Source organism: Peromyscus maniculatus, chromosome 1 (assembly GCF_049852395.1).
Source record: "Peromyscus maniculatus bairdii isolate BWxNUB_F1_BW_parent chromosome 1, HU_Pman_BW_mat_3.1, whole genome shotgun sequence".
In the NCBI taxonomy this organism is placed as follows: domain Eukaryota; kingdom Metazoa; phylum Chordata; class Mammalia; order Rodentia; family Cricetidae; genus Peromyscus; species Peromyscus maniculatus.
Window position 1 is genome coordinate 52,792,512 of NC_134852.1, and position 24,664 is coordinate 52,817,175.

The 24,664-nt window shown below is 39.1% G+C and overlaps 2 protein-coding genes across 11 annotated transcripts in view; one reads left to right on the forward strand and one right to left on the reverse strand.

Annotated features, from left to right (window-relative positions):
- Positions 1–1,286: 1,286 nt before the first annotated feature.
- On the reverse strand, positions 1,287–24,470 carry LOC102912038 (uncharacterized). Its single transcript, XM_076555461.1, is given in 6 exon segments — positions 1,287–1,453; positions 2,576–4,488; positions 12,528–12,554; positions 12,556–12,609; positions 22,987–23,042; positions 24,328–24,470. Coding segments are annotated over 5 exon segments (1,923 nt in total). The 5' UTR covers positions 24,344–24,470; the 3' UTR covers positions 1,287–1,453; positions 2,576–2,718.
- Positions 24,007–24,664, forward strand: part of LOC102911714 (zinc finger protein 790) — a 48,514-nt gene continuing 47,856 nt past the window's right edge. For 6 of the 10 annotated variants that reach the window (XM_076548089.1, XM_076548038.1, XM_076548197.1 and 3 more), the window contains exon 1: positions 24,007–24,541. The gene's annotated coding sequence lies outside the window, so the exon portion shown is untranslated. The remainder of the gene's footprint in view (positions 24,542–24,664) is intronic. The other 4 variants (XM_076547965.1, XM_076548121.1, XM_076548251.1 and 1 more) reach the window with 2 other exon arrangements.

Sequence of the window (24,664 nt, forward strand, 5' to 3'; positions counted from 1 at the left end):
TGTTAATATAATCTACAAAGGAAAACCTTCCTGGAGTGCTCTTTTCATTAACTTTAGACTTTCTAATCTTGGCCCAGATCCTTCTTAATGGACTCCATCTCTTTTTTAATGATCTTTTCACTCTATTACCATTTTTTTGGAGTCAGAGTCTCTTTATATAGTGTAGAATTACCCAGAATTTACTATTTAGTCTTGTATGACCCAGAACCTTAACTCCTCCTGCCTCAGCTCCGTAGCTTCACTAGCAACTGCTGGGATTATAGGTATGCTTCAATGCCTGATACAATTATATTTAACATATTCTATATTTATTTTGCCATCTTCTGCTAAGATTGCTTATAGATATACCCCAACAACAACAATAATGGTTGGATTCTAACAAGTACTCGAATGAGACTACATTTAGAAAAAGCTTGGATGAGGAAAAGATATAAAAATTCAAGGTTTTTGCATACCTACTTACCTTTGTAGGCATGAGCTGTTGTCTCAGACTTTGTCCAAGTTCTTCCTTTAAGTCAGTTCATAGGTTTCAGTTAAGAAGACTGAACATTTGTAGTCAGAAATAGCATCTCTGTCTCTGTCTCTGAGATAGGATCTCACTATGTAGCCCTGGCTGTCCTGGAATTCACTATGTAGACCAGGCTGGCCTCAAACTCACAGAGATTCACCTGCTTCTGCCTCCTGAGTACTGGGGTTAAAGGCATGTGCTACTCTTTGTGCCTCCTAATAAAAGCAATATAATATCATTACTGGCCTGGCTACATCTACTCTGAATTAATGTCTCTTAGAAGACATTTTAAACAGCAAGAAAGACTGAACATGCATGTTCTGTATCATTCCTGTCATTTCTTCTAACATTGCAGCCTAGATTGGTACCTGGTCTGCCTTACAAGACAGTAGGATGCAGGCTGATCAAATGTCCTGCCCTCCCCCAATAAGAATATTCAGTTTTGTAGCTCACTCTGAGTATACCCTCACTTTCCATGGCCTTATATTAATGTTGAGATTTCATTTATTCACAGCAGACTATTTCCAAGTAAAATATTATTTCATGCCCTTAAGAGAAGTTTTATTGCCAGGCATGGTAGCACACACTTTAACCCCAGTACTTGGGAGACAGAAGCAGGTGGGTCTCTGTGAGTTTGAGGTCAGTCTGGTTTACAGAGTACAGGATAGCCAGGACTACACAGAGAAACCATCTCAAAAAACAGAGAGAGAGAGAGAGAGAGAGAGAGAGAGAGAGAGAGAGAGAGAGAAGTTTTATTGTTCTGAGAACTAGAAGAGCATCAACAAGTATGAGGGTTACTTTAATATTAAATAAAGAAATACATAGGCAGAGTAGAGTTGGAATGACTGTTCACAAAATCAGCAGGGTTGCAGACTCCACCATCCATAACACCCAGATACCACTTCCAAAATCCTCATGAGGCTATCTGGGCTCCACCTCAGATGCCTACAGTGTTAAGAAGGGGAAAGAAAAGAAACAGAGAGGAAGGATTTCTTAAATATTCTACTCATACAAATGCCATTTTCATCTTGTTGACCTGCAATGGAGATTGAGATAGGATTTTTTTTTCTTTGCCTAGGGTTTTTGTGATGGAAAGGCAAATGAAAATTGGGTAGAATAGCAGTCTTTGATACAAACATATCAGTATTTTTTTCATTGTAAGTAAAATGTAGTCTATGGATATAACTTTTTACTTTCAGTTAACAAACTACATATTCAAGTTTCCCTTATTTCCTAGATTTATCTTGAGTATTTAGTTCATCATTTGTAAATAATATTATTGAGTTGACATCAAATATTGTAAAACATGTAAGTTTTGGGACTTTGTGACAAATCAATCATACCTCTCCTAAATTCTGTAACAGTGGTGCTCAATAACCCATTAATACCACAGGGTTTCTTTATACTATAAATTTCCTTTTCTAATAAATATATGAGGGGGCTGGAGAGATGGCTCAGAGGTTAAGAGCACTGCTTGTTCTTCCAAAGGTCCTGAGTTCAATTCCCAGCAACCACATGGTGGCTCACAACCATCTGTAGTGAGATCTGGTGCCCTCTTCTGGCCTGCAGGGGTGTGTGAAGACAGAACACTGTATACATAATAAATAAATAAATCTTTAAAAATAAATAAATAAATATATGAGATTTGGATGAATGTTTTCTCACATTGATGACCGTGTATAATAATTTGTCTAGGATAAATCATAATGAAAGAGTTCTTGATGTTAACTACACTGGTAAGTTCCTTCCTTTCATGCACATCCTCTAAAATCACAATAACGAAAATAGCACCTAATGTTTATGATATGCAATGTTCAAGGCACTGTTCTAAGTGCTTTTACATGTTAAAACATGATATGAAAAAATTGGTCTTAGATTTACCTTACAAATGATTAAACCAAAGTAAGGTTATTTATAACAAATGCCACAAAGGAAACGAACTGACAGGACCACAATAACGTTGATACAGACATTTTCTATGCTAAAGACCTTTCTATTCCATGGTAACAAAATCACTTTCTATTTTAATTTGCTAAAATGTAATACAGTTATAAACAAAAGGCTTACCTATGTGGATTATATCAGCGTTTCTATTCTCCTATATAAATTTTCAAATGCTGAACTTTATGAATTCTATAGCAACATTTGTAAGAATTCTTTACTGATAATGAGTGACCAGGGAAAGCTATACTTGAAGAGAATAAGTTAACTCAAATAAAAATTTGTGAATGATGACTAAAGTCTATTCCACATTCTTTACAGTCAAAAGATTTGTCATTGCTATGAATTCTCTGATGTTGCATTAATTGTGACCCACGAGTAAAGGCCTTCTCACATTCTTTACATTGATATGGTTTGTCACCAGTATGAATTCGTTGGTGCCGAGAAAGATGTGAGCTCTGAGTGAAGGCTTTTCTACATTCTTTACATTCATAGGGCTTCTCACCTGTATGGATTCTCTGATGTAGAGTAAGTTGAGAGCCATGACCAAAGGCCTTCCCACATTCCTTGCATTCATAAGGTTTTTCTCCAGTGTGAGTTCGCTGATGTTGAGTAAGCTGTGAACCACGAATAAAGGCCTTCCCACATTCTGTACACTGATATGGTTTTTCACCAGTATGAATTCTCTGATGTTGTATAAGTAGTAATCCACGAGCAAAGGCTTTGCCACATTCACTGCAGACATAGGGTTTCTCACCAGTATGAAGTCTCTGATGTTGAGAAAGATGTGAACTCTGAGTAAAGGCCATTCTGCATTCTTTACATTCATAAGGTTTTTCACCAGTATGGATTCTTTGATGCTGAGTAAGCTGTGAGCCACGAATAAAAGATTTTCCACATTCCTTACACTCATAGGGCTTCTCACCAGTGTGGATTCTCTCATGCTGAGTAAGTTCTGAGCCCCGACTAAAATTTTTTCCACACTCTTTACAGTCATAGGGTTTTTCACCAGTGTGAATCCTCTGATGTCGAGTAAGGAGTGATCCACGATTAAAGGCTTTTCCACACTGCTTACATTGATAGGGTTTCTCACCGGTATGAATTCTCTGATGTTGAGTAAGTTGTGAGCCATGACTAAAAGTCTTTCCACATTCTTTACATTCATAAGGTTTTTCATTAGTATGAATCCTTTGATGTTGAGTAAGTTGGGAACCACGGATAAAAGCCTTTCCACATTCATCACATTTATAGGGTTTTTCACCAGTATGAATTCTTTGATGTTGCATAAGTAGTGAGCCTCGAATAAAAGCCTTTCCACATTCCTTACATTCATATGGCTTTTCTCCATTATGAATTTTCTGATGCTGTGAAAGCTGTGAACCACAAATAAAAGCCTTTCCACATTCTTTACATTCATAAGGTTTCTCACCAGTATGAATTCTTCTATGGAGAATAAGCTGTGAAAGTTGAGTAAAGACCTTCCTACATTCTTTACAGTCATAAAGCTTCTCACCAGTATGGAGTCTCTGGTGCAGAGTAAGCTGTGAATTCTGAGTGAAAGCCTTTCCACATTCTTTACATTCAAAAGGTTTCTCACCAGTATGGACTTTTTGATGTCGGCTGAGTTGTGAGCTTCGAATAAAGGCTTTACCACATTCTTCACACCTATATGGTTTTTCACCTGTATGAATCCTATGGTGTAAAATAAGTTGTGAACTTTGAGTAAAAGCCTTTCCACATTCCTTGCATGCATAGGGTTTCTCACCGGTATGAAGTCTTTGATGAAGACTTAGCTGAGAATCACGACTAAAGGCTTTCCCACACTGCTTACATTCATAAGGTTTCTCACCAGTATGAATACTCTGATGCTGAGTTAGGTGTGAGGCTCGTCTGAAGGCTTTTCCACATTCCTCACATTTATAGGGTTTCTCTGTAGAATAACTTCTTGGATGCTGAGATAAATAAGTATGTGGGCTAAAAATAGACATTTTGTCATATGTTATCATCTCTTTTCTGTAATATTCCTTCTTGTTCCTTCTCTAATCCAACTTCAAATTCCAAATATCTTCTAAGAATTAGTCTTAGGTATTTGAACCTGTCACTCATTTCCCACTGAGGTAATTCTGATTTCTGATTTCTTAGTGTGCTATTTTGAAGATAAGTCCTTATTCAAACACCTAGAAGGCAAGTCTGAAAGATAAGAGAATAATTTCAGAGAAATAGAACTAATATACCAGAAAACACAATAGGAAAATAATATCTATAAAAAGTAAAAAGCATATATTAGTATTTTCCAAATATGGCTTACTACATCCCACTCACATTAATACCTACCTTTCACAGCAAAATTTTCAACATATAAAGTTTCATTGAACTAATACTGTTTTTCATTCTATGTTATTCTATATAACACCCCACAGTGAAAAAATAACTAAAGTGATTTTAATGCTGTTATCCAGAATAAAAAAATAGCTTTGTTGGGCTGTGGTGGTACATGCCTTTAATCCCAGCACTTGGGAGGCAGAGGCAGGTAGATCTGTGAGTTCCAGGCCAGCCTGGTCTACAGAGTGAGTTCCAGGACAGCCAGGGCTACACAGAAAAACCTTATCTCAAGAAACCAAAAAATAAGTTTAGGTACCAGGCATGGTGATAGTTGCTGTAATAACAACAACAACAACAATAAATATGTATATATACACACATTATCTTAGAATGACTTCTTATATTAAAATATATGATGGGTACCTGAGATCAGAGAATAATGAAAACTCACCTGGGAGTGAAAAAGGATGAGATTAAGAAAAGTTTTAAGCCAGGCAGTGGTGGCACATAACTTTAATCCCAGCACTATGGAGGAGAGGCAGGTAGGTCTCTGTGAGTTTGAGGCCAGCCTGGTTTTCAGAGTTAGTTCTAGGACAGCTAAGAGTACACAGAGAAACCCTATCTCATAAAACCAAAAAAAAAAAAATAGCAAAAAAGAAAAAACAAAAAACCTTTTTAAAATTAATGATTCTTGATGATGTTCTCCTGAGAAATGCAAACCAACCCTTGGATGTGAACAATCCACTTACTCAGCATTTCTCTGTTAATTCCCATGCTTAAATCTGTTATAAATCTCTTCCTAATAAATTCTAATTCTGATTTTTTTTAAATCAATAGTTGCCAAACTTTAATGGGGATAAAAATCATATTAAATAGGTGTTAAGATTAAAGATGTCCAAATATACACTAGATTAACTGAATCTGAATCTAGTAAATAAAAAAAACAACACTACAGAGATCACAGTTTTAATATTTTCCACTAACTGATTCAGATTTAGATCATGATTTGCTATCCCTTAAATTTTTGGTGTCTTTTAAATTAGAGTAAAGCCCAAACTTATAGTTTACCATATTGACAAAGTTCTCCACGGTCTGGCTAAAACTTCTTAGCTTTGATCACTATGTGTCAAACTTGTTAGCATCCTTTCTACTCTGAAAATGTACCAAGGCTGTTGTGTGATATTTTGATTGTATTCTGACAAATAAAGCTGGCCTGGAGTCAGAGGGTGGAGGTAGCCACTAGCTGACCACAGAGGTTTTGAGGACTGAAGACAGACAGCATATAGGAAGTAGTAAGGTGGGACTGAGAGAAGATCTTGACTTTTTTGGACTGAGTAACTGAAGAGTAGCAAACAACTGGCAGCTGCTCCGTGTTCTCTGATCTTTCAGGTTCTTACCACAATATTTGACTCCCAAAATTTTATTGATAAAGATTAATTAGATTAATGCTTCATCTGCCATCCAACTTTTTGGGCACAAATTCACAAAACAGCTGCTTTGCAGCCACTGGCACCCACCAGAGCTGCACCTGTTAGAGTCCCCATATAGCTGGCTTTTCCTTTCCCCTCTCCCACAAGTCCTATGACCAAGTCTGTCATTTTCCTGTTGCAGCCTTTCTATAACAATCTCCACAAGCCCCAAACTATATAGGTGCCTGAGCTCCAAATGCTGCTGGAGTTTGCCCCTCATAACCAGCCAGCTCTGCCTTCAGGCAGCTCTGTGCTTTCACTTTCTGCTGGTCACTCATGCTTTCATGTGTTCCCCCACCCCACCCTGTGTCAGCTCTTCAGACAGGTGGCTATTTGGCTCTTTTTCCCCATGGGTTGTGGGATTTCCCTGGACCCCCTCCTCACTGCTGACATGTGGTCAATGGCAGCTGTCCTCAGCCAGGCTGTGTTATCTGCTCAGACATGCTATACAGTGACAGCCAGCCTTACACTTTACTGCAGCATCAGCAGATTTGGTGATACAACTTGAAATACTTAAAGGGGAAAATTAGTTTAAAAAGAGACAGAGAATTTTCTCCCATATTAAAAAATGGGAAGCACCATTACACTATTAGGTCTCTGTATGATTCCACATTGGATGGTTTAAAAATGGAACAATTAAATGAGGGTATAGTTAACTTTGGGATTTACATAATGTCAATTATAAACATTATTGGTTTGGTAATTCTTGTTTTATCCCTAAAAAAGTTGGTTGATATGAGTGACAAGATACAGGCCTTAGAAAAGTTTACTAAAGAAAATAATATAATTTTCATTGATAAGTTAAAAGCCTTAGAAAAACTTACTATAACAGATAATACAGATAGATATTCAGACAAAGACAGAGGAATTTAAAGGAGAACCAACTTCACCATTGTAAAATTAGAGACGAACAGCCCAAGGTTATTGAAAAACCAACCTTAATTTATCCAGTCACCTTATGAGAACAACTGCAAAATGACAGGTATCCCGAAAGCTATGTAAGAGCTGACTGGATTCCTGTGGAAATGTTCGATTTGAGGAGATTTAAGGAAATGATAGTCTCATATGGTATGCATTCACCTTTTGTCAGGCAGATGTTACATTCATGTTCAACTAGTAACAGAATTGTCCCAAAAGACTGTTAAGACTTGGTTACAGCAGTAGTGGAACCTGGTCTTCAATTACAGTGGAGGACTTGGTGGAAAGATAATGCTAAGACTATTGAACAACAAAGTAGGGCTAGAGGTATGGAAATTTCCCAAGACCAACTTCTTGGAGAGGGTGATTACGCTGATGTACAAAGATAGTCTATATATGATGGACACATGTTGGCTCTATGCCATATACCAAACCCTGAAGCTAGACAAGTAATAATTGAATCTTTGGCTTTTGAAAATGCTAATTCACAATGCAAAGGGGTAATTAAGCCTTTAAAGGCAATATCAGCATATGTAGAGGAATGGATCTGAGATACAGTCAATATTGAATGTCATAACCATGATGATGCTTGGATAGAAGAGGTGATTTCCAGAGCCTTGAAGAAAAATAAAAATGTTTTATCAAGGTGTTTTAATTGTGGCAAAAAAAAAAAAAGCCACCTAAAAAGGAACTGTAGGCAGGGCATTCCTAGAAACAATGTCTTTTCTAGGAATAATCCAAACAGAAGGCCTCTGAATTCTGGAGTATGCAGAAGGTGCAGCAAAGGCTGACATTGGGCCAATGAATGCAGATCAACAAGGGACAGACAAGACAACCCTTTGCCATCAGGAAATGCGGGGGCGGGGGGCAGGCCTCTCTCAGGTCCTCATGTCAAATTTAGCTCAATCATTCCCTGTCACTCCTCCCCAGAGCAATTAAAGGACCTAATGCCTATTGTAAAAAACCATACAGTCTGGATGATAGAATATCTTTAGAAGATTAAACAAAAATTTCAGGAGAAACCATAAAGCAAAAATGATAAAGATTAGATTTGGACAAGAGAGACCTCTTGATTAGAAGAGACAATAATTCATCAAATAGTGTGACCTTTTGATCTAAACTAACTTATAAGACTAACAAATGCTTTTCATTTAATCAGATATAACTTTCCAAAAGGGAAACTCCCCAAAGTTAGAGTTGGGGCAGGGTTTTGTTTTTGTCTTTTCAGCAGAATGAAGGCATCCAGCTAAAAAATCTGAAGACCACTGGACAATGAGATATCTGAAGATGAAGGATGAGTCATCCAGAGATAATGTCTCAAGAAAAAGAGTAAATTGGCCTATTGGTGTATCACATTTCCAACAGGATAAAATTTCATAAATCTTCTCAAATGTTTGTTACTGTTGTTCTCTACAGATATATAATGCAAATGGTCTTTTTGTAGTCCCAGTTGAATTAGAAATTAAAGCTGCCTTTGGAGTTGGAGCGTGGCTCTCTCCTTCTCCAAACCCAAGCATGCTTGTTAAAGGAAAATCCAAAATCTCCGTCTCATGTCAGAAGAGCCACCTGATATGAGACAGAAGAAAAAACAAAATTAAGGGACTATTCTATTGCCACTAATCTCATAATTCTTTGGTTTTATCTTCATTCTTTAAAACTTTTCTTAATGTATAAATATCTCAAAATTTACAAGGTTAATATATATATATTAAATATATATTTATACATATTTATACATATATATTTTAAACTTTTTGTCATGATATTTATGATCATATAGAGTACTAACTAATTCTAGAAAAAGACTTCATCTAGATTTCTGTACATTATTTTGGGTTTGAGTCTTTATCAGTTAACTAGGAATTAAGTTTTTGTACTCTGAATATGTAACAAATATTGATCCTTTAACTTCTTCAAGATCTGTTGCATATGAAATTTAAAATGTTTAAGTTTTCTGCAGTGAACCATGACTATGCCTAACAGTGACCTTTGAAGTCTCCAAAAGGAGGATGGAGCTCTACAACAGTGATTCCACTTGGATTGTAGTAATGCCACTAAGATGACAAGGATCAGCTTTGAACTATAAACTGCTCAGGACATTTTCAAAGTGGCTAGCTGAGATGATCCAGCCTCACAGACTACTTGAACCAAGATTTGAGATAAATCTTGCGTTTTCCCTTTACACACAGACTGGACAACAAATGATACAGCTATCTGTCCCAAAAATTGACAATTAACCCAATTTTTCAGGGTCCCCTAAAGATGCTGTCTTCCCCAGACAACAGGAAATAATTTTAAGAACTCGATGCCCACATTCCCAAGAAGTGGGGTGGGTGGTTTTTGGTTGTTAAGTAGATTATGGATGTTTGTCATCATTTGAGAAGATGATTACAAGTTATTATTGGTAATAGTCAGGAAAAAAGCTGAATAAAAGAGATTAGATTTCAGGGACCTTGTTCTGGAAAGAAAAAAAGGGGATACAAAGATGATAGGATAAAAGGATAGATTATTGAATCTATGTTTAAACCAAAAAGCAACTACTAGTTTTACATGTGTTATAATTGGTTTGGATTTTTTTTATATTGATACAATTTGAGGTTATTTTGTTAGAACATAATATATATATGCGTTTCTACTCTTGTTCAAGGTATTGTACCTATACAGCTCATTTAACAATGTAAATTTCTAGTCCTTGAAATATTTAGGATAATAAAGGAATGCAGATCAGTAGTTAGTCACCTATTACAATCAAACTTGTAGTCAGGTATGTTTTCAAGGTCAAATAGATAAATTTTAGATAGACAGGTGGTCTTCAAATCTACAGAATATGGCATTTAAGATGTTTTAATAACATAAAGTTATTTTTTTTTATGACAATGAGACATTTCTGCTCCTGGCAGCACCAATCTACTTCAGAGAAGATAGTGGGCATGGAAGAAACTCTGCATGGAGTTTGATTTCTTTGTGGCAAAAGTTAGCCACTGGGCAAGAAACTGCCCTTGCCTCAACTGTGGGCAGTATGCTGTCCAAATTGGACAAGCAGGACACAAAATAAAGTGACTACCTAACTTTGCCAAGACAAGGCGGGGCAGTCCTTCAAAAAATCCTACTTCATGGATAAGTCTGTCAGATATTCTAGGCCTGTAGGCCAAAGAAGGATGCCCCAACATTACAGAGTAACTGTGGGAGACTGTTCAGACAGCCAGCTATTTCTGTCATTTCTTAATTTTGGAAGTTGTTTGCTCTACACTTCCTGTTCACTCAGGTAGTATTATATCCTTCTTAGATCTCTGATAGAATTAAAGACTAGATATTTATAGTTTTCCTTGTTACCAAATTCAGAAATGAAACTCAAAAAAGAGGTGTAAAGTGTATAAGGCTGAGAGACATAAAAAGATAATTTTGTATTGGTGATGCAAGTTAGGATAGAAAATGAATTAGGTACAACACTTTGAACTCACCAAGATAGGATAGACGATGGAGTATTTTCTCTGAATTTGTCAAATGCAAATTGACTGGACATTGTTATTGCATTTTTGCCTGTATATATTTGTATGTAGTTATTATACTGATTGTATATAGTTTTACTATGTTAGCTAAAACCTTTGCTTTTTATTTAGACAAAAAGGCAGAAATGTGTGTGATATTTTGATTGTTTTCTGAAAAATAAAGCTTTCTTAGAGTCAGAGGGTGGAACTAGCTACTAGCTGACCAAAGAGGTTTAGAGGACTGAGGACAGATAGCATACAGGAAGTAATAAGGTGGGGCTGAGTGAGGAGCTCATCTTTTTTGGACTGAGGAACTGAAGAGGTATCAAGCAACTGGCAGCTGCTCCCTGTTCTCTGATCTTTCAGGTTCTTACCCCAATATTTGACTCCTAAATTTTTATTAATAAAGATTAATTAGATTAATGTTTCATAAGGCCTTTCCCAGTTTACAGTTAACTATATAGCCTATTCCATTTCATTAGACCTCTCTGTAGGAAATTCTACGTTAACTAGCTCTTATCTTCAGGTATCAACTTAATTATTGTTCCTAAACAGTAATATTGCTCCTAAACAGTAAGAATCCTGCTTGGGGTAGAGAGGTAGAGAGACAATACTGCTCTTCCACAGGGTTCAATTCCCAGCACCTACATAGGAGCTAACAATTGTGTGTTATTACAGTTCCAGGGGATCTGATGCCCTCTTCTAGCCTCTATAGACAATGAATACATTTGGTACAAAGACATACATGTAGACAAAACACTCATACACTTGTTTTTTTTTTTTTTTTTTTTTTTTTTTGGTTTTTTTATACCAGGTTCTCCATGTAACAGCCTAAGCAGTCCTGGAACTTGCTTTGTAGAGCAGGCTAGCCTTGAACTCATAGAGATCTGCCTGCCTCTGCCTCCAGAATGCTGGGATTAAAGGCATATGGCACCACACCCAGCAAGAGTAAAGTTTTAAAAACCTTAATTGAAAAAATAAAGAATCTTGGCCAGACATGGTATACATAGTGGCATATCCCTTTTATCCCAGCACTCAAGGCAGAGGCAGATGGATTCCTGAGTCTGAGGTAAAACTGATCAACCTTGCAAGTTCCAGGCCAGTCAGAGCTATATAAGACCCTATCTCAAAAATAAAAATTAAAATGAAAAAATCTTAAGAATTCATTTCTGTTAATTTAGCATAAGTTGTGAAAAATATAAAAAACTCAAAAATGAAGGCGAGAACACTGAAAGAATTGGTAGGCTATAAGCTAAAAACAAACAAAAAACCACAAATGATAACTCAGAGAGCAAAAAAAGTCTTCTGTTCTACTCAAGTAAGTCTTAAGATTCTGAAAAAGCCATATGAAAAGTGAAAAAATAAAGCAGTGTTTTCAACTATTTCATACTGCTGGATGTTTGGGTTGGGATTCTGAGTGCTATGATGTAGAAACAAGAGATTGGTCAGTGCAGGGGTCTAAAATATGAGCCAGGCTGTCCCTCTCTTTTCTTTTTCTCATCATATTATGTAGTCCAGGCTGGCCTGAAGTTTACAATCTTCCTGTCTCAACTTCGGGAGTACTGAAATAACAGGCATAAGACAGACACTAAGCCCATCTAACACTATTAAATAACTTAAAATTTGGAAATTTAAAGAAGTGGCTCAGAGGTTAAGAGCACTGGCTCCTTTTCCAGAGGACCTAGGTTCAATTCTCAACACCAACCTGATGATTCACAACCATATATAACTCCAGTTCCAGGGGTGCTAACACCCTCTTCTGGCCTCCACAGGCACCACATTAATGTACACACACATATATGTGTGTAGGTAAAACTCTTGTATATATAAATCTTTTTTTAATTAGGTCATGAGATACAAGGGATAGAAATTCTTACCTACTGACACCAAGTTACTATAATTTTCCAAACATCACATCTCTGTGCAAATCCTTTTGAATAGAGTCCAAGAATTTCCATTTTTCCTGAGAGAAGTCAAAGCAACATCACTAAATGTCACTGATTTCTAAGAAAACAAACAATTACTAGCTGTAGAAATAAAGGACACAATTCCTTAATAGAGGGGGGGGTGGGGGTGAAAAGGAGTATTCCATAAAGGACACTGCCAAGTACACAGAGTGAGGCTTCTGACACAGAGAGGGAACAAAAAATTAAGTGATGAGGTGTGAGCATGTGTCAATTTTCTCCTATAGGTATCTTCATATAAAGCACCTCATTATATTTGAGTTAATATAGTCCATACACTGTCACAGTTTCTTTCATGAAACAACATATACAAATACCCTTTAAAAATATTTAAGGTGAACATCACACATTCAACAAATGCTGTTTCTCTTCCCTGTTTAGGAATAAGAAAAATAATTGGATTTTTCCCCTATAAAATCTTTTTGCTGTTATTTCTTGACTTCAACAGTTTCTCATAGGTACCAGGTTGGCCTCAATCTTATTATATAGCCAAGGATGACCTTGGCTTGAACACCTCATCCTTATGCTTCTCTTTCCTTAAGTGTTGGGATCACAGGCATGTGCTATCATATTCAGGTTCCAACAGCCTCAACTGAGAAAGAAACACATTCTACATCTAAAGCACTGTGACTCATGGCACAGTAAGGACAAAAGGAAATTATCTGTACAACAGATGTTCCCCTCAAAGAAGCTGAAATGGGCTATTTCTTAAGACATATGGGCTTGTTATGTTCACATATGTTTCTCTCCATATTTCATTGTCTTTGTTATCCCTGGTGATCCATTAAGCAAAGCACTCTATTCCTTATCTACGTGGCTTAATGATTATATTGTATCTTTTCAAGTACTTACTTCTAATAAAAGCTCAGAGCAAGAGGCACTTGGAGTTCTCAGAACATCTTGCATGCTCTTTGGGTCCCTAGCCTCCCTTGCTGGAAATTCACATTCCAGATTCAGAATCTTGTTTCATGAACTGAGATTTTCAAACTGTGGAAATAGATAGCTGGTTCAATCTTATAAGATTTGTACAATACAGCTGGGTGGTAGTGGCGCAGACCTTTAAGCCCAGCACTTAGGAGACAGAGGCAGGTGAATCTCTGTGAGTTCAAGGCTAGCCTGGTCTACAAAGCAAGTTCCAGGACAGTCAGGATTGTTACACAGCGTAACTCTGTCTCAAAAAAAAGAAAAAAAAAAAAGATTTGTACAATACTAAAGACTTTTGAATCCTCATAGTCATCATTGTGGCAATCCACAAGAATATGATCTAGGGAGTCCAGCTGTATATAATAAGTTATACCTTGATCAACCAAGGGTCCTTCAAGTGGCAAGCCATTTATCACAGAATATTTGGTGTTATTCAGCTTTAATATTCAGCTGCTCCTTGTTATGAATTTCTTGTGCTCATAATTCTCATAGAACGTGTATGTGTGATCATCCTGCTCAGGCCAGTACTTGGAAAAGGTTACGTAGGCAGGGTCTTCTGCTTCTGAGCTCCCTGCTCCACCCCAACCCCCTTTTTTTGAGACAGGGTTCCTCTGTGTAGTATTTTTTGGTTTTTTTCTAGATAGGGTTTCTCTGTGTGTTGTTTTAGTGCCTGGCCTGGATCTCACTCTGTAGACCAGGCTGGCCTCAAACTCACAGAGATCCACCTGCCTCTGCCTCCTGAGTGCTGGGATTAAAGGCCTGTACCACCACTGCCCAGCACCCTGCTCCCTTTTTAGCATTTGAATTGGGTATCTGCCTTTTGCAAATTTCCCCTTTAGCTAGGGCCAGCCCCAAACAAAGCATTGAAGGAATAGCAGGGAACAAAATAGCAGAGACCATCCCTTGCCTTCAGGCCTAGTGGCATTCCATAGCAATTGACTGAGAACAATGGAAGTTTTTGCATATTCAGTTGGGAATGAAAGGTGGAACAGGATTCCTGAGAGACAGAATAGCATGGCCAGAGAGAAGAGAGGAAGATAGAGATTCTGTAGAGGGTAAGGCAGATCTCTTGTAAAGTTTTCTGAGAGCCAGAAGTAAGGAGCTAGGAAGGAGAGGTGGAGGTGGAGGACGAAGAACAGAGGATGAAGATGAGGTCAAAAGCATAGGAGTTTACTAAAACTATGAGGACAGGAAAAATAAGCATACAGAGGAACTGAATGTGAGGACAGAGCTGAAGCTGTATAGATAGAATTTTGTCATAGAGGAATTAAGTAAATGGACAAAGAGCTTGCTGTATCTAGATTCATTCCCCCACCATTGTTAGCATCTCTTCTGGGTCCCTGGTAAGAATATTATTAAGGCTGGTCCATTAATAATATTCGAGACATTATTATATTGAACTTTATTAGTCCGTGTTCTCTAGAGTAGCAGAACTTATAGAATGAATATATATAAATGGAGATTTGTTAGAATGACTTCCAGGCTGTGGTCCAGCTAATCCAACAATGGCTGGCTACAACAGAAAGTCCAAGAATCCAGTAGTTGTTCACCCTGAGGCTGGATGTCTAAGCTGGTCTTCAGTATATGCTGGAATGCCAAAGAAGCAAGTCCTAATGCCAGTGAAGGAATGGACTTGCTAACAAGGCAAGAACAAGCAGGCAAAGAGCAAAAACTTCCTTCTTCCAGGTCCTTATACAAGCTTCCAGCAGGTATAGTCCAGATAAGATCTAGATTAAAGATCTGGATTTAAAGTGTCTTCCTGCCTCAAGATCTGGATAGGAAGTACATCTTCCTACTTCAAATTAAGCAGAAATTCTTCATAGGTGTGTCTTCTATTTTTGGGTTTTAGTTAATTCCAGGATATAGTCACATTGACAACCAAGAATAGCTATCACACAGAGGATTACATCATAAGCACTTTCTATATCACCAGTAATTTAATCTTTTTATAGACTTCAGAATAGCACTGTATAATAAGTAGATCTGATTTTCATTTTTGAAAATTTCAGGTTCTTAGAATTGTGTTTACTTTTGAATATTTCTCATTGCTATTTATCACCCTTAATATCTCCTTTTCTCATCTAAACTATAGAAAAATAGAAATATATCTACCCCAAGTATACACTTTCAACCTCACAACTTAATATTGAGTTTCAAAATGATCCAATTATCAGTATCGATCAGATCCACATTCCAGATCTCTCTGTATCTAGTCCCTAGACATTTTCTAACCTTAAGGTTTATAAAGCATGAGCTCTTTCTGTAACCCCAGCATGAGAGGCTGATGAAGGATGATGATGAGTTTGAGGCCAGCCTGGGATACATAGTGAGTTTGGGAGCCAATGTAGGCTTTAAATAAGTAAGTTCAAGACCAGCATGGGCTCCACAGAAAGATCCTTTCTCAAACAAACAAAGCCACATACTGAGAAATTCAAAGATTTCCTTTTGTTATACAACAACTTCCTTACCTTATAAAATCAGAGGAATCTCTATCTTATAAAAATCTTTTGTTAGATCAGTATTCCTAGTCAAAGATGCTATGCTGTGTGTGGGGTTGGAGATATGGCTGTTCTTGAGGAGAACCAGATTTCAGTTCCCAGAACCTACATAGTGGCTCACAACCATTCCAAGTCTACTTCCAGATTTCCAGTATTTTCTGCATACAAGCATATATGCAGGCAAAATACTCATACATACAAAATAAATATTTAAAAAAATTCAAGAGCTTGCTGCTCTTTCAGAGGACCTGGGTTTGGTTCCTAGCACCTACATAATGGCATCTATGTAACTTCATTTACAGAGTATCTGATGCCCTCTTCTGGCCTCTGTGAGAATCTGCACTCATATAGTACACTTACATACATGCAGGCAAAACATTTATACACCTAAAATTAAAATTCTTAATTTTTTGGAAGTTGCCAAATATATTGCTGAATAAGCACATAAATATGGCTAGAATAGAAAGACACAAATACCATTATAAGAATGAGACAAAATGGGCAGCATATTCTTGAGAGGGCTCAGTTAGGAAGGAGGTTCCAGGAATAAGCACTGTTAACAAACCTGCCTAATAAATGAAGTAACTAAAAATGCATAATAAATCCCCCAAACTAACTAACCAACCCCAATAAAACTCAATGGTTCCCCCTCAGATAGCAGGAAGCTTTAAAGAAGATTCTCAGGTGAACCAACCTACAAAGACTCTGATGTTCAGACCAGCTGCCTGGGAGAAGCAGAAACTAGCCAAGATGCCTGGCTAAGACCAGAGTGAAAGGAACACTCTCCAACTTGTTCAGCTACCTGCAGACTGTGTAGTGTGCTTCAGGTTCCCAGCTTTTGTGAGGTGTCACTTGTGCCGGGGTGGGCTTTGGTGATTCAATTGTCTTTGAGTCATTTCTGCTCCTGTAACCCCTCATCCATATTCCTGTTCACAAAATTGAACTTTGCTGGTATACAAACTTTGGTCTGTCCTGGGCTCCATATCTGGGGTGAGTAGATGTGAGTGTGCCCATGCCCACATGCATATGTGTGAGCATGCCTCTGTGTGTGTGTGTGTGTGTGTGTGTGTGTGTGTGTGTGTGTGTGTGTAGCATCTTCCTGGGAGTTTTGTCACACAACCTAATTGGCACCCAAACAGTGATATGACAGAAACAAATGAGTTGGGGAAGAATGAATGCATGGTCCTATCTATGGTAGCAAGGTATGTAACTGAGGTTGAGCAGGTTGAGGGGGAAGCATCCACAGAGGAAATTCAGATGAAGTTTTCCTTTCTTGTATGGTGTGTATTGATGTACCTTTGTGTTATGACAGCTGAAGGGCTCTAGCAGGTCCAAGCATGGCAAACATGAGGCTGGCAGGCCTTGCCCTTCCCCCTTCCCTTGTAAACTGATAGATTACATCCCCAAAGCTAGCCACCAAGGTCTATTCCCTTATTTGGACACTTTCTCATGCCAGACTCATTCCTAAGGCTGTCACCAAGGTCCAGCTACTGAAGTATTGAAGTCCTATAATCAAAAGCCCCCTTTTGGCTATTCCAATCAACATGCCCAATCAAAAGATACCACAGCACCCTAGCCCAGTCTAACACAGACATCCCTCTTTTTCCCCTTAAAAAAATTACACCTACAAGTAATTTGCTGCTGTTTTCTCCCTGAGTCAGAAATCAGCCACTTTACTTTACTTATCCACTTAATAAAGGATCTCTCTGTGAAAACAGGTGTTTGGGTGTGCTCTGTGACTAATCCAGGTGTTGGGAGGGAGCACCCCTGCCACAACTAAGTGTAGGTCCCTTCAACAGTTGTTGCAGGCTTAGGAGTTTCTATGGGAGGAATCCCAACATGGCAGTCTTCATCTAGGTGTTACAGGTGGGCATGCCTGCTTGATGAGTCTGGCCCACCACAGGAATATGGAGATGACCTGAAAATAGTTCAAGGTTTAGAGGTAGTTTTACAGTCTTTGAAATTAGCACACAAGGGTCAAGATTGTTGGCAAGCAGCAGCAGAGGCTTTCTGGCCATTGTTGTCCATAGTAAAAATGCATCTCAAGCTGAGCTGGCAGCCAAGTAGGAACTTGTATATGTAAAGGAGCAATTGCAACAAGAAAGGGAGCTGCAGCCAGTGTCCCCCATGTTAGCTTGATTTGGCAAGTAAATTAGATAAATGAGAGGATAAGAGAGATTGGTGGTAAAAGCAGTTGAAGATACCCCTCAAATCCAACCTTTAATAGAAAAAGAGGGAAAATCTACAACCCAGCCTGCAGATGGGGGCCTTGACAATGGTCCCATACAAGAAACTAGGATGATCAGGAAATATTCAGCACTTGAACTGCTGGGACTGGGGAAGACTTAAGGAATGAAAGAGCTGGTCACAGCCAGGTTTGTGAAGCTGTAGGACATGGTAGCAGATGGCATCAGTCTGGCAGGTGTGGAGTCAGAAATACTGAGTAAAGCAACACCTCATCCCTAAGGCAAAGGGTGCATAAACTGAGACAGTGTGAGGAAGTCAGTCCCTGATGAACTGGCTTATCAGAGCCATTAGAAACACTTCGTTATCTTCATTGTTGTTGTGTTGAGGTCCCCACAAACAGCAGGATGTTTGGTGCTATTGAAGGAACTAAAAGTAAGAGATTCTGTGTTTGAACCCCTGTTCACTGGGCCAGATAGAACTATATTCCTAAAGGAGTTAAACAAAAGGTTGATCCATCAGGGACCCAAGGCTGGTGTGGACCTTTTAGCAGTGTTGCTGGGCCTCTTGGTTGGGCAAGATCTTTATGAACTAGGAAAAGCTTTGGCAGATCTTTTTTACTTAGACCAGCATGTAAAGAGTGTCCATAAATCGGGAGAGGAAAGCAGAAGAGAGATAGTAAAAAGGTAAAGCCAAGAAAGAGTTCTGTCTGGGTTCCTCAAAGACAAGTGTAGCATAATTTATGTTGAGCTGGAATTCCTAAGAAAACATTGATAGAAGCCAAACTGTGCGCTGAAAAACTTCTGAAAGGCTCTAACCAGAAGAGCAATTCACAGAAGTTCTGTGATAGAACAGGACAGGTGAAGATGATTAAGCCTGTCCTAGGGGTGGGTAATTATCCCCCCACACTAAGGAGGGTTCATTTCCAGCAAGAAGTTATGCTAGGGGTGAAGATGATTTGCCCAGCCCTAAACTCCCCCAACAGCAGGTATGGTGATTGAGGAGGCAACAGGCATCATGCCAATCCAGGATCACTCTTGACCTAGGGAGCCAGCAGGTACAGCAGGGGAGAGCAGGGCCACATTCACCTTTGGCCTTGAGTAGGTCTGAGCATACTAAGTCAGGCCCATTGAGTTTATCAGGTGTGGAGAAATGTAGGGAGGCTCCCAGATATAGAAACATAATGGCTCAGAGACAATGACTAAAGATTACAGAGAGCTAATTAAGTTAACGTCTCCGATCCATGCTTTGTATCCAACTTTGATTTGTAGAGGAAACAATTGATACAATGGATGGAACCTTTTCATGCTGTACTAGATCTTGCTTATGTTTGACCTTAATATTTTCTTAGTTGTGAACTTCTGGGATCACTTGACACTGCTGAGAACAGATGACCACAGACTTTCTGCATGCATCACCAAGGTTATTTTTGTTATGGGATGGTGGTTCGGGATGCTGCTTTGCTCTGCCCATCTTCTGGAGGAGGTTTTGTTATATAGATGATGTAATGCAAGCCTCTGAGTGTTTTGCAGATTTGGAAAGCCACTGGAAAGACAAGCCAAGAAGCAAACAGACAAACTGAACTGAAAAGAAGACTCTGAGACCAGACCAGCTGCCTTGAAGCAGAAACCAGCCAAGATGCCTGGAAGAGGTTTAAGAACAGAGTCACTTGGGAAAGCCACTCTCCAACCTGTTCAACTGCTTGCAGGCTGTGCAAATAAATACTCCCAGTTCCCAGCTTTTGGAAGATGTCATTCATGCTGGGTAGATTTTGGTGATGCAGCTGTCTTTGAGTCATTCCTGTTCCTGTAAGTGACCCCAATAAAACTCATTGATTCACCAAGTTTGCTTTTGGTAGTATCCATACTTTTGTCGTGGGCTCCCTACCTGAGGTGAGTAGACATATGTGTTGCATCTCCCCAGGAAAAGGTTTTGTCTCACTACACACACACACACACACACACACACACACACACACACACACACACACACACACACACCAATGCTCCTATACCTGAAGTGCTTAAAATAAATTATAGCAATAGTCTAAACATTCCAACAAAAGGGGAATGATAAAATTTAAAAAGCAAGTTCCAACTATATGTTCTTTAGAGGAAATAAACTTTAATTATAAAACAAAAATAAGAATAATGCTAGAAACGAAGAAGATTAATTCCCCAACCTTCCCTGAGGATCTACAAGCAGTTAATGGTTGCTGTGGGAAGCAAAGACATTTTCTTCAGTGGCATAGCCACTGCTATGGTCCTGTTCCTGTAAGTAACCCCAATGAAACTCATAGGTCACCAACAAATAAATAACAAAACTAGAATCAACTTATTACACAGCAACCCTAAATGTGTTTCAAATATATGAAGCAAAAATCAGAACTAAAGGAAGAGACATAACTACAGTTAGAAATTGTGGACCAGCAAGATGGCCCATTAGCTAAAGATACTTCAAAGTCCAACAACTTGATTTGGATCCTCAGAACCCACACAGAGGAAAGCAAGAATGAAGTCCTGAAAGCTGTCTTCTGACTTGCACATTCACTCCATGACACACACATACACACCCGCATCTACCCCACACAGATACTTTTTAAAAGGAAACTGTAACATCTTTCATTTAGTAACTAAAAGCATCAGTTGACAAAAAAAAAAAAAAAGTACCAACATAGAGGATTTATATAATATCACATCAAGTATTTGACATAATGGATACACACACAGAATATCTATACCCAATGGCAAGAGCTGGGTGGACCTGAGGGGTCATAGCTACCAGGTTTAAGGCAATAAGCCAACATGGTAGTCACAGTTAAATTTTTAACCATTTATTAACCATTCAGTATTAGCAAAGAGCTAATTCAGATAAAGTGCCAACTCACCCACTGTTCAATTTCCTCCATGGAACAGAACTGGGAAAGTAAATCAATACTGCTGGGGGAAATCATATCAATGTCAAGAGAACACTGATTGAGAGTTTCCTGCCATTTTATGAACTGAGCACAAAGGAGAGGAAGATGGAGGAAATGGCTAGGAGAAGGCTAGAAAACTGCTTTAGAGGAGGGATAAAGTATCTTCAAGCTTTTACCCTTTAGTAAAGACGTCTTGGCAGAAAAGTAATAAAGAGCCCTCCTAAGAGTGGTGCCTGGGCTAGAAAAGCGGGTGTACATGAGACATGATTGTGCGGAGGGCTTCCACTCCCTTTGAAGACTGCAAAGCATTCCATGTGTACTAAATCTGGGATGGTGAGGACAGCTTTCCCCTAATTGGCTTACCAGGATCACCTTTGAAGAAAAAGAGACAAATAAAATAAATAAAAGAAAATCAGTAAAGGACTAGAAGATTTAAATAACACAATCAATCTACCTGATCCAGATGACATTTATTCTACTCAACACCAGAAGAACACAGTCTTTTCAATTGCACAGGGAACATTTACTAAGATGCACCAAATTGTAGGTCAGAAAACAAATCTTAGTAAAGTTAAAAGGATCCAAGTCACACAAAGAAATAAGATATATTGGATCTATTGAAATACTTGAAATACAAAAGAATATTATCTCATCGGTTAAAGAAAAAGGCAAAAGGCAAGTTGGAAAGGATTATAAACTGAAGGCAGAAAAAAATGATCAGTGGGTAATAACTTTTGAGCTGTCCATATAATGGTTTATTACACATTTTCTCATTTTAAAATTCCAATCAAAAGCTAAAAAAATGAAGTTAGGTGTAGTGGCACAGGCCTGTACTCTCTCAGCTCTTAGGAGGTAGAGTCAAAAGGACCAAGGGTTCAAGGTGATTCTCACCTAAGCTACACAAAACTCCATATAAAAATAAAAAACAAGCCGGGCGTGGTGGCGCACGCCTTTAATCCCAGCACTCGGGAGGCAGAGCCAGGCGGATCTCTGTGAGTTCGAGGCCAGCCTGGGCTACCAAGTGAGCTCCAGGAAAGGCGCAAAGCTACACAGAGAAACCCTGTCTCGAAAAAACCAAAAAAAATAAAAAAAAATAAAAAACAAAAAATAAAAAACAAAAACTGCTCTTGCAGAGGATCCCAGTTTTCTTCCAAGTACCCATATCAGGAAGCTCGAGCCTGCCTGTAACTACAGCTCTAGCACCCAATCCTTGGATTCCCTGGGCACCTGCATACACGTGAAAAATTCATTCAAGTACATAAATACAAAACTTTATTTACTAGATAAACAGACAGTAAGCAAACAAAACAGAAAATAAAGATATGGCAGCACATTCATGAAGGCTGAGGCAAGAGTTTGACCTAGTCTGAGCTATACAAGATTGTGTTGATAAAAGTATAAAATTAAAAAGCTACAACCCCTCAAAAGTTAAAGAAAAATAAACAATACAAGAATGTTCTTACTTTTAATTCCAAAACATCAAACCCATTCTTTATAAATGTAACCACTATTAGAAAACATCTATCACAACTACACATTTTCATAACTCTCAAACTATAAAAATCAATTGCCACTGGGTGTCTTTAATCTCAGAACTTGGGAGGAAGAGGAAGAGGAAGAGGAAGAGGAAGATGGGTTTCTATGATTTCAAGGCCAGCCTGGTCTACATAAAGAGGTTCAAACCAGGCAGTGAGCCCCTGCCTCAAAAATAATTAATAAGAATAAATAAATTGCCTTGTTCCTCCATTATGAGAAGACTTAGGTTGGAGATATTTTCAAAAACAGAAATGAAGAAAAACAAAGATTATGTCTTGACACAATAAAGGCAGTTGAAGAAACAAATATCTACTTACCTCAAACTTCCCTTCTGAAATGTACAATGGCCATTTCTTCTCTTCTGTGTTGTACCCTGGGAAAAAGAGTGAACCGAGATGCCATGCCATTCTTGCTATATACTCTAAATTACATCCTCTTCCTCCATCCCCACAATCTATCCCTCATCTAATACAAAGCAAAGTCCAGAGGCTAGTATTAGAAAAAGACAAGGTCAAGCTGCCTTAGGCTTGAATTTATTTGTGGACTTAAAGCTGCCCACTAGAGAGCAGTGTCATTGGTTCTAGCCTCCACAGTACTTCTGTGTTTCCCATTCCTGAAATCCATTATATTTCCTAGCATCCTGTTGTAAAGGTGCTATCAAATCTCAAAATGTCATCTAAATTCTAGGTTATAGCTTCACTATCTGGCTTCCTTTCTGCCAATTTCCTTGGCTATAAGATCAGGGAGCACTGGGAACCAGCAACAAAACTCTACTTCCGAAGTGAAAAGAGGAGGGGTGGGCAAAAATGAATTGATCCTGACCATGTATGAATGGATGAGTAGCCACTGTGGTCAAAACAGAGGTGAAGTCCTTAAATTCTGGGAGAATTTGGGGAGAGACACAAAGTCACAAGAAATTCATGACCCTTTGATAGATTCAGCTACAAAATGAATTCTGAACAAAATTTTACTGTTGTACCCTACTAAAGTAGGATAAGATCACAGGTGCAAAATATACTGACGACCACACAAAGCCACATGCAATAAAATTTCCACAGCCACATAGCTAGAGTCACAATTTCGTGGTTAGAGCTACACTGTTTGAGCACTTACTCTTAAACAGGATCCAAGCATGCACAAGAAACGAACATACTGTCGGGATAAGTACGGCCAGCGTCACTCTTTCACCAGGGTGCACTTCTGCTTTATTTGCGTTCATGTAAACAGCACAGACAATCCCTCGGTCAGTCTGTCAGTGTCTGCCCCCCCCCTCACACACACACACAAAATCACCTGGATGGAAAAACCACAAGTCACAGGCCACGGAAACAAGCAATCACAATCTCAGCGACACTGTCATACACGTCTTCACAGCCAAACCAGTTACGCGCGGGATACCAGATAACAACCTGAGTGACACACAGGTCCAAAACCATGTTACGACAGAACCCCCCCTCCGCTACACACCGGCGCCCACACGCCACAGTCACAGAGACCTCTCCAGCCAGGTAAGCACGCAGTCACACACCCCGGGAGTCACACCTCAGATTCACACATCGCACCAGCCACACGCCAGGGGCGCAAAGGGCTCCACAAGCAGGCAGGCTTGTGGCACACACAGAGGAGACGCAGCCTTCAGGCGTTCCCGACACTCCCACCTCCACGGGAGCGCATCTCGGGGGTCAGCCTCCGGCGCCCGGCTGACGCCTGACTGGAAAAGCGGCTTCGCGGTTGCCCTGCCTAACGAACTCGGCCCACAGACACAGCCCTCTCGCGAAGCCAAGTAACTCTCGCGAGGAAACGGAACAAAGGCGGCGTTCCCTGCCGGGAACTCTGGGAAATGTAGTCCAGCTTCAGGAAGGTAGCGGCAAAGTATGTTTCCCCACCCCTGATTTTCTCTCTCTTTAAATACCTGTGACGTGTTTTATGCCTCTGTGGGATTGCTCGACAGAGACTTCAGCCGTAGCGATTTGCATGTGAAGGGTCACTACATAC